Here is an 11012-nt window from a genome sequence, read left to right as displayed (position 1 = left end):
CAACCTAGCTACTATATGAATCATCTAGCTCTCGATCTTGCTCTCAACAACACTGAGACAAATGAGATCAGTTGGTGCATGTCAGCAGCAGTGTGAGTGTGTTAGGGGGCAGTGAAGTTAGGGGCAGGGCATTCTCTGGAGATGGCACTTATGCAGATTCTGTGCAAAGTGAACTCCAAAGCTGTGACATTCAGGTTCTAGTGCAGGATCTCTTTGTTTGAGCATTAGTCTGATGAGCTAATAATGGGGAAAAGATTTAGATGCTCTCTGGCAAACATTTGGGTTTAAATATTGATTTGGTGTTGGACAGGACACTGGGTTCATTTCTATTTCCAATAAACATCAAAGTCAAAATAGCCACTCTCTTCCAAGAAGGCAGGACAGATTTTCTTATGTATGAGCAGCCTGATATTCAGACTTGCAGGACACTGTGTCAAAAGCCCCATTTGATCAGACTTTCAAAGTAACTTTAGTGATTTTTAGGCACAAAAGTACCATTAATTTTCAGTCAGACCCTTTTTCAAATTATGTCAGCATGCCTAGATAGTTTGTGGGGCACATTCCTTTATTGTGATCATTATTAATGTCTCTCAGTATCACATAGGGTGGATTTTTTAAAAAGGGAAAGAAATAGCTTTCACAACATACTAAATCTTTAAGCTTAGAAAGAAGAAAGCTGCTGTCTAAAATATATCCCCATGTGTCGCCAATAAATCCTGGCTGAACAGACTCTGTAGGTTTGGGTAGTCAGGAGTCTTGTTAAACCCTCTTCAGAATTCCTGCATTTCAGGTGCTCAAATTCATTCATGCTCCTTTGACTTTCCTTCACATTATCACAGTGCCTAAGAGCGTTGTCTTCTGGAAGTCACTAGCCATAATATCTTCCACTTCTAACGTGTTCTTGAGCTGCTTGTTCATGCACTGCTAGGGTTGTCTATGTTCTAGTTTTCCATAACTGCTCCCCTTCGAGGCAGAGTTCTTTATACTTCCCCATCTTCTCTCCTTGTTTCCTTTTTATGTTTCTGTCTGCTGGCACAGCAACATCAATGAACATGAGCTTGTTTGTTGTCTTTTCTACAACTATGTGTGGCCTGTTTGACCACACCATTTGGTCTGTGACAATTGCCAGATACCATAAATCTTACCCTCTTCATTCTCTAGAGCGCTTTCAGTTTGGTGTTCGTAATAGCACATAGTTTGTGGTAAGCATGGATTTGTATAGAGTCTCTAGTGCAGACACTTGGCAACCTCACGGTGTCTGTTTATATATTCTCTCCCAGATAGGCTCTAGCAGTTGCTCAACACATGCTCCACCACCTCTTCCTTTTTACAACACATTCTGTGGCTTGGGAAATAGTTCTGTCAGTCCATTTTACTTCTTACATAATAAAGCCTTAACGACTTTAGTTGTCCCCTCATAATGAGGCTCTGTCTCTCTTTTTGAGGGAAACTTCTGCAAGCCATGAATTTGTTAATCTTCTGTCAACAATAGATTCGATCTCTATTGACCACTAATGTGCATTGATTTCTGTGTAAATCTTTCAAGTCTTTTATTTATTTATTGTTTTGTTTTTCAGCAATTTGCTTTCTCCTTTCTTTCATGCTTTTGTGGGTTTGGATGCAGCTCAGTCATTGCTTGTTATCATGACCAGATGATCTTTTCTCAGGTTGACTCCTCATATTTTGATATTCTAGTCTTCATTATCAATAGCTTCTTCCACAGATAGCAGAGTTTTCCTTCATCACATCGTGGGATGTATGTTCTGTCAATGCCTTGATTGCTATGCAATACGCTAGGCATCACCAGCAGTTGTCTTCTTTGGATGTCCATTTTTTTCTTCTCCTCTTGATTCCACCCGATCACTCCAGCAATATTCTGTACTTCTGGAACCCCCCACATATCAATGGCTCAAATGAAATCTTAGAAAAAGTGAGGAAAGAATATTACAGATGTATAAGAACTACTCTATGGACAAAACTCAAGTCTTTCAGTTTCTTATGTTATAGCTCTGACAGTTTCCCTCATGGGGACATGCTGAGATATCATGGATAGTTCCTTCATTGTAACTTGTATGTTATCAGATTGTTCCAGTCTGGCTATCTTTACAGATGCTGACACACAGTTAGCAAAGCCAACCTGTAGCTTTATATCTAACCCAAACTTTTCCACACATCATCAATCTCTGTAGCTCCTTTTTGTGACTGTTCATGTAGTTTCAGCTTGCCCAGGTCTAACAAATTAACTAATTGTTGATCTTTGCTGATATGACAATCACAATTTATCTCAACAAGCATCCATGTGAGCGGCAGCATCACTACAACAGACGGCACTGGTGCTAAGGAATCCTCTTGAAAGATTGCTTTTAATTTGGACTCTTTGAAGAGTCCCTTTTAGGTAGAGTCAAGTGTTCCAGTTAAGCATAGATTGCTGCAGAAGGGAAATGATTTTTGGATGAACCTTGGACACTTTCATTGTGTGGAGTGTCCCACATTCATGGATCACAGAAGCTACAAAACAAAGAATGAGAGCATCTAATTTTTTCTGTGATCCTCCTAGAAAGCCTGAGTTGGTCTTTTTTCCCTGTCATATTTACTGAGCTTTTTGCTCAGGAGGCAGCATTCCATTGCAAGCTAGCTCTATCCAGATCTTCTTTGCCAGATTTGTTGATAGAAATTTTCCATGTAGTTGGTCAACCAACCGTGTTTAATCTATAATTCATAGGATCACTGCGGCAGCTTCCTCCTCCTCCTTTTATTTTTTTGGTACCAGGAGTGTTGTCCCTGTTACTATCTATCTTGGAAATCTGTTCTTCAGACATTTATTATGTTGTTCAAGCAAACAATCAATCCGTGTTGTAAGGCATTTCAGCCAGAATCCATGCATCCCATCTGGCTTGGTTGGCTTTCCATTTTCTATTCCTCTCGGTACTTCATCTGTTTCTTTCTTTGGTCTTTGTGTATTCCTCTGTGCTGTGGCTTTCTAATTTTTTCTCACATTTTTAATTCAGTTTGCTGTCTGATTATGTTGTTCATCCTCAGACCAGATTTCCTTCCAGTAGTGCTGAAACTCTTCCACATCATTTATTGGCTCTCTATTTTTCCTATTCTGCTTTTAACATTAATCAGATCAAAATCTCCTAGGGTCTCTGAAGTGACTCTTCTCTTGATACTAAGAACTTTGTGGGAAATCTTTCAAGTCCATGACACTGAGTTGTCAGCTTCTCTTTACATTGTTCCTTCATAACTCTCATATCCTTTCATTCAGCTGATATTTCATCTTCAGGCTGTGTGCTGCTCTTTAAATATAATATAATGTAATATAAATCAATAAATCCTTCATATTTCCTGTACTTTCTTTGCAGGCTACTCATATTTGTCCTCATTTTTTCTTCCATTTGTGGCTTCTGTTTATCCTGTATCATTTGCTTCTACCAAAATGTTTGCAGGTGAGTCAACATGACTAATCTCTCTTTTCAGGCTTTCAATCTCCATTTTTGTAAATACTCCTCTTTGCAATTAAGCTCTGTTGTCCAGTGAGCATATGCTCAGTCATTACTTTCTCGGTTTTTCTTTCCTTCAAGTGTTGGAGCATTCATTTTTCTCCAGGCTCTCTGTTCTGGTTTTGCCAAAATCCAACCTTAGATCACTTCTTGGTTTGTACTACGAGTCCTTTTCAGTCTTTTGTTGAAAACTATTTCTGGTTTCCTTGGATTGTTTGGACAGCTGCATGATATCCACCCGCTTCCACACAACACACCTTGCCAGTGGAGAAGGCTGTCATACAGCTAAGCTCTTCGGAGGACCCCTCTATGGCATTCAGAATAATTATCAAGTTGCCTGTATTCTCTCTATTTGGTTGGGTTGTCAGTCTATACAATATGCTGGGTCCTAAACCAGTATTTCTAGGTCCCCGGGGTTTATTATTTATTTATTTATTGGCAGTGGAGGAGGTTGTCATACAGCTAAGCTCTTCTGAGGCCCTCTTTATGGCATTTGTAATATTTATCGATTTGCCTGTATTCTCTGTATTTGATTGGGTTGTCAGCCTATGCCCGAATCAGTATTTCTACGTCTTGGGGGTTGTTATTATTATAGAAATCCTAGATATTGTAATAGAGATGAATCCAATAATATGTTATGGATATTAAATACTCTACAACAGTGGTTTTGAACCTGTTGTCCACAGATCCATGGGGGTCCGTAGACCATATCTAAGATTTCCAAAAGGGTCTGCACCTCCATTCAAATTTTTTAGGGGTCCACAAATGAAAAAAAGGCCAAAAACCACTGCTCTATAAAAATTACAAAATGTAATAGACAAAGAGGTACTTATAGAATTGGCTAGATCCCCAGTGGGTGTGACTCAGCCATAGCTCAATTTGAGACAATGGGCCAGATCCCCAGCTGGAGTAAAAACAGCTGTATTCTCTGCTGATGTTAGAGGGACAGATTAACGAGTTATTAGGCTAAAGAGAAACCACAAGCAAGCGAATGAGTGATGGTTAGGGCCCTCACCCTGGATGCAGGAGATCAAGTCCCCTTTCTTCAATGAATTTTATTATTTAACCACAGTGGAACAGATTCAACAGGAGAGGCTAAGCGAGGCCCTCATCAGACTGTCCCATAGTCCCAGCCTGGTGGGGATTTTGTGACTACCTGTCGGGCCTGATTCTGCAATTTAGGTGCTTAAAGTGGCAGTTACACAAGAGGACTTTGGCCCATATCTGGCATATTTTGTCTCTGTACAACACACAAATTCCAACCAGGGCATTGCTGTCTATTTCTCTAAATCTTATCTATCTATCTATCTATATAGATATTGTACAGGATAGAATAGGGATCTCTTTGCATTCATCCAACTGAACAGATAATCTCTGCATGCCATTTTAGTTCACTTATGTTGTGTTAAATTACATTTATTTATTTATTGGTCTTACAGGTCACAGTTTTCCCAAATACATATCAATGGAAAATCAAACGACAGTGACCAAATTTATTCTCCGGAAACTTTCCAGTGACCCACAGACGCAGATTTGCCTCTTCTCGATGTTTTTAGTTATTTACCTAATCACTCTGGGTGCTAATATAGTGATCATGGTGGTGATAAGGGCTGATTCTCACCTTCACACCCCTATGTACTTCTTCCTCTTCCATTTATCCTTTGTTGATATCTGCTATTCCTCAGTCACGGTGCCTAATATGCTGATGAACTTCCTAGCAGAGCACAAAACTATTTCTGTCAATGGCTGCATTATCCAGATGTTCTTCATCCTCCTCTCGATTGGTGCTGAAATTTTCATTCTCTCAGCGATGGCTTATGACCGCTACGCTGCCATCTGTGACCCATTGCGTTACATGGAGAGAATGAGCAAAGGGATCTGTGTTCAGCTGGTGAGTGGGGCATGGACAATAGGCTTCTTCCATGCCCTGCTTAACACTGTTTTTACCTCCAAGTTGCATTTCTGTGGGCCCAATCAAATCAACCATTTCAGCTGTGAGCTTCCTCCTCTATTACAACGATCCTGCACTGACGCCCTCACCAATCAAGTGGTGCTTCTTACTTCTGTTGTGGTATTTGGGTCAAGCTCCTTCCTCCTCACCCTGATCTCCTACATTTACATCATTTCCACCATCCTGAGGATACGCTCTGTGGAGGGCAGGCGTAAAGCCTTCTCCACTTGCAGCTCCCACCTTATTGTGGTTGGTTTCTGGTACCTGACAGCCTTTTTTCAGTACACAAAACCCAGCTCAGTCTCCTCTGTGGTTCTGGATGAAATATTCTCCATCCAGTACAGCATCTTGACCCCCATGTTAAACCCCATTGTCTACAGCCTAAAAAATAAGGAGGTGAAAATAGCACTAGGGAAAACATTGGGGAAATTGAAGATTCTCAAGTAGTGTTGATGATCTTAAATTAAATCGTTTTTTAAAATCCAAGAGCAGAGAACAGTGGATAACTTGTGTTTGGGACATTCTGAATCAGGTAACTGATGGACATGTTGTGACAACCTCAGCTGCTCTAAATCAGTGTGGCTCCATTAAAGTCAGCGGGCCAGATCCCCAGTTGTACAAGAGTCATTGTAGCATGGGGGCCTGGATCCTGGGTCTCCTACATCCAGAGTGAGTGCTCTGAGCACCAGGCTGTAGTCATTCATACATTTTTCTCTCTTTCCTTTCTCCATATCTCTTTAATCTGGCCCACTGACCTCAGGGGAGCTATGGCCAATTTATACCAGCTGGGAATCTGGGCAATTTTATAAAAATCTCTTCATCTATTGATTTCTCAGTTTTTTTTGACTAATTTGTTGAAACAACTGATATTAAGTAATTATCTTATTGTACTTTACCCTACTAAAATCTCAAGGATTTTTTCAATAATTAATTATAATAATTAGTGGAGCCAATGGGTTTATTTCCCAGGTAGGGCTAGATCCACAAAGGGACTCAGGTTTGAACAGGAGAGTTAGAGAGAGACCCCCATGACCATATCCCATATCCTTATGGTTGGGGCACTCACATGGGTGTGGAGAGATCCCCTGTTTAAATCCTGTTTCTTTATCAGGCACTTGAAGCAGGGCCCTCCCACATCCCAGGTGACTAATCTGACCATTGGGATAAAAGTTGAGTGGTCTCCTCCTTCTAATTCCTTCTTCCTTCCCCCAACCCAGCTTTTTGTTAAAAATTTCCTTAGGTGTAGTTAGAGGATTCCCAGCTGGGAACCCTCTAAACAGAAGGAGGTGTCTTGCTCCAGGGGACATAGGGACTGAACTCTTTGAAAAAGGTTGGGTTTAGAACACACCCTTCTCCTCATCCTCTCCCATTGGCTAGGGAATCACCTATCATGATGTTAGAATATAAGAACAAATGATAGACCATCCCAGGTCAGATGGTCCATCAGACCAATGGTCTATCTTGCACAGTATCCTGTTTCTGACAGGGCCAGTGCCAGATTCTTCAGAGGGAAAAATGAACAGAACAGGCAATTATTGAGTGATCCATCCCCTGTTGTCCAGTCTCACCTTCTGGCAGTCAGATGTTTAGTGACATCCAGAGCAGGGGGTTGCCTCTCCGGCCATCTGGACTAATTGCCTTTGATGGACCTATCCTCCATGAATTTATCTAATTCTTTTTTAAAAAAACTGTCTTCAGCACAGGAGAAAAGGAACAAGGGAAGTTAAAATGAAAGCCTGATTTAATATTTTATATTTCAAATGCTTTAACTGTTTTGCCGCCTTGTCGGTATGTTTAATAAAAAGTTATAAAAAATGTATTGTCTACTGAGTGTGGTCATCCTGTTTGTTTAAAGGTATCACTGTTGTATCTGAAACTAGAAATTTGAACTATAACTCTGAGGGCCTATTGTAATTATGCAAAGTGTGGGCCATTAATGGTGGTTTGGAATCTTAATGGCTCCCATTAACCAGGACAATTGACTGTAGATGCCTCTATTTGTAGGCAAGCCTTCCAGTGAGGCAGGCTGGGAGGAATGAAGGCTTGGGTCTTCACAGTGACATGTGAAAATGGCACATTAACTGGAATCCATCTTTAACCTGGTGCTTTTCCAGTGAGAGGAGGGATGGGAACCCAGAGGGACAAAGGATTCCCGCCTTATGCAAAAGATTTCTAAGTGGGTGGAACAGAAAAAGGGGAGCCATCATGAGGAATCCCCTAGCTACCACCTGAGCTGGAACAAGAGCTGTACCAGGGGAAGAATTGTGCCCAGGCCTGGAAGGTGTCCAGTCTGAGGAAAAAACTTACTGAAGCATCTCTAAGGGTGAGATTATCTGTATTCAGTTTGATTAGATATAGATTTGTGGGTTTTATTTTATTTTGCTTGATGACTTACTTTGTTTTGTCTGTTACTACTTGCAACCACTTAAATCCTACTTTCTGTATTTAATAAATTCACTTTTTACTTAGTAATTAACTCAGAGTATGTGTTAATACCTGGGTTGGCAAACAGCTGTGAATATCTATCAGTGTTATAGAGGGTGAACATTTTATGAGTTTACCCTGTATAAGCTTTATACAGGGTAAAATGGATTTATTGGGCTTTAGACTCCATTGGGAGTTGGGCATCTGAGTGTTAAAGGCAGGAACACTTCTGTAAGCTGCTTTCAGTTAAGCTTACAACCTTGGGGCCAGTAATTCAGACCCTGGGTCTGTGTTGGAGCAGACGGGCGTGTCTGGCTCGGCAGCACAGGGTGCTGGGGTCCCGAAATGGGAGGGAAAGCAGGGGTAAAAGTAGTCTTGGCACATCAGGTGGCAGCTAGCAGAGGGTTTCTGTGATCCAACCCATCACTGTCTCTCTGCAGACAGATTTACACTCATGCTAATAGTCCAGACTCACATTTCATTTCAATAAAATTATTTATGTGTACAACATTCACAGTAATAAAAGCTTTTGTTGGATTGGGCATTATATACCTATATATATGACCATTTGTATTTTCACTAAACCTACTACCCTGAAAAATGAGATCTGCAAGATGTTAATTAGGCCTTAACTTTCATAGGTGTCCAAATTCTGGGCACTGAGGAAGAGACAGGAGCAGATCTTGAATACAATGGAAATGAAAATGTGAAGATGCGTGCTTGGAGTTACATGGATGGACCATGTTTGGAATGAATTAAATAGGGAAAATATGAAGATGGTACAAGTTATAGAAAAGCTGAGGGAGTCCGGGAATAGATGGTTTGGCCATGTGAAATGAAAATCGGAAGAATATATATGAAACGGAGTTAAACTTAGAAATGGAGGGTAAGGGAAGGGTCGGCAGACCCAGAACTAGATGGATGGATGTCATACTAGAGGATATGATTAGCTGCAGAGTTTCCAAGGAATAGCATTCAAGACAGACTGGAATGGATAAGAAGGACACGGACAGTCAACGCCATATAGATGGGAGTAAGGCTGGAAGAAGATGGGAGTTGAGTAAGCGCAGCAAGAGTTCGGACACTATATTGCAAGAGTGGCCTTGTGACAGATATGACAAGGTCCTGTAACATCCTGGACAAACCTGATTGAATTAAGTTTCATATATTTGGAGTTCATTGTATTAAAAATGCAAATGTTTGTGTACTATTGTAGGATTGTGTGGAGCTTCTTTAAAAGGAAGGCAATTACTGGGAGATATTGGGGACTTCAATATACTTTTTGGGATAATACATGTGAAATGGATTTTCAAGGAAATTAATGGGGGTGAAGATTATGCAAATGACCCACCTAGAATCCATCCTTTTGAAGCTACACTTTGAGCAGATTCCCATTGTCTGGCTGATTACCTAGTTAAGATCTCTTTAAAGAGCCAAACTGGAGAAATCAATGACTCAGAATCAGGAGATGATCTTGGTTTGAGCTGAGATGTGATGAACTTGAAACCAGAGGAAGATCCTTTGGTACTTGTTGGACAGCTCCTACCAGAGCCCTGCACACATATTTAATCTCATACTTCACTAGAAGCTAAATTAGTTTGGCTTTGCTCTTAAATTACAGGGAGAGAATCTGTCTGATTTGCATTCCCTTGGCCTGCTCAGATTCTCCAGTGTGTCTGTGTATGGTTCCCCTAGTGTGACCCAGCCTGTTCAAACTAGTTCCAGTGCTCCCCAAGTACAGAAGGCTTCAGACTTTAACACACTGACTCTTAATGTCCATTAAGGCTGTGTCTACACTATAAGCTAGAGGTGTGATTCCCAGTTCCTGGAGCTAGCATTCCAAAATTAGCAGTAGTATCATAGGCAGCAGTGAGTGGAGGCACAGACTAGTTTCACTGAATGAAAACCTGCCTGAACCCTATGCGTAGGTATTTGGCATGCCTAGCCCATGCCAACATATGCCACGTCCTGTACTACAGCAGCTACATTACACTTAGTGTGTGTCTACACTGTCAGCTAGGGGTGTGATTCCCAGCTCACGCAGACATACTCACGGTAAGTCTCATTGAGGTAGCTCACTCAAAATAGTAAAGTGTTAGGCAAATATTGGAAAGAGCCTCTTTCCCTACAGCCCAGACAGACCCCTTTTGGGTGAAATATCCTTTCCATTATATGGTACTAAAAGCATCACAGTAGTGACAGATCCTGAAGCTATCTTAACAATTACTATAGGGAAAACCCATCTGTCACCCTAGATATATAGCTAGAGAGAGAGAATGTTACCGAAAAACTACTAGAGTGCCCAAAGGATGGTACCATTGTGTTTATAGAATTTACACCCGGGTTTGACTTACAAATCAATGTACCATGGTACTGTTCCTCTATGTCGCACACTGGTGAAGCCACATCCACAGCACTGATTGATGCAGTGTGGAACGGTTGTATTGCAGACTGGAGTTCTGTAGAATCAGGGGTGCGTCAGTTATGCTTTCAGGTATGCTTTAGAGTATTTAATGTTATAATAGAGTATTGGATGATGTGACGGGGTGCAACCTGAGACTGTGGGACTGCTGTGCCCCCTGAATTCACCAGCCTGGGGTGTGTCTCAAAATGCTCTGCTACTGACAAGCAGCAAACCACTCTCCAGGTGCTGTTATCATTCAGTCCAGCAGCATGTGAAGTCCCACACCCAGCTAGATTGCATGAATGTTCTCAGAGCCACTCATGAAATCTCAGAGAGAAAGGCACCAACCAGATCCTCCCAGCCTTGTACCTCAGGGGTATACTGTCTTGCACTGCTCAAGATCATGTCACGAACAATGCAAACGTATTAATTGATTTGCCACTTCTTTAAGGGGAGTGGACATGCACAGCCTTTGCAAACCTGAGTAGATTTACCAAACACTTCAGACAAACTCACTAGTAAGAATAAACATAAAAGTAAGTTAACTGACTGCAAAAGACAGATTTTAAGTGATTACAAGTAGTAAGCGTATAGATCAAAGTTAGTTTAAGAAATACAATAAAATCGCAGTCTGGGTTCTAATAACTGAATAAGATATGAATCAAGCAATGTCTCACCCTGATAGATGATACAAATAGTTCCTTAGTATGCAGGCTAGAAATCTTTTCAGCCT

The 11012-nt window shown here is 41.1% G+C and overlaps 1 protein-coding gene across 1 annotated transcript; it reads left to right on the top strand.

Annotated features, from left to right (window-relative positions):
• The first annotated feature begins 4965 nt into the window (after positions 1-4965).
• On the top strand, positions 4966-5898 carry LOC128848188 (olfactory receptor 5V1-like). The gene has a single exon (XM_054048002.1). The coding sequence runs from the start codon at positions 4966-4968 to the stop codon at positions 5896-5898; it is 933 nt and encodes a 310-aa protein (XP_053903977.1).
• Positions 5899-11012: the final 5114 nt, after the last annotated feature.

This window comes from Malaclemys terrapin, chromosome 13 (assembly GCF_027887155.1).
Source record: "Malaclemys terrapin pileata isolate rMalTer1 chromosome 13, rMalTer1.hap1, whole genome shotgun sequence".
Taxonomy (NCBI): domain Eukaryota; kingdom Metazoa; phylum Chordata; order Testudines; family Emydidae; genus Malaclemys; species Malaclemys terrapin.
The sequence above is the reverse complement of the archived record's forward strand: the minus strand, read 5'-3'. Positions and strand labels throughout refer to the sequence as shown.

What these genes read in the sequence shown, in the direction of transcription:
- LOC128848188 (XM_054048002.1), top strand. Translation starts at nt 4,966, where the DNA reads ATGGAAAATCAAACGACAGTGACCAAATTTATTCTCCGGAAACTTTCC.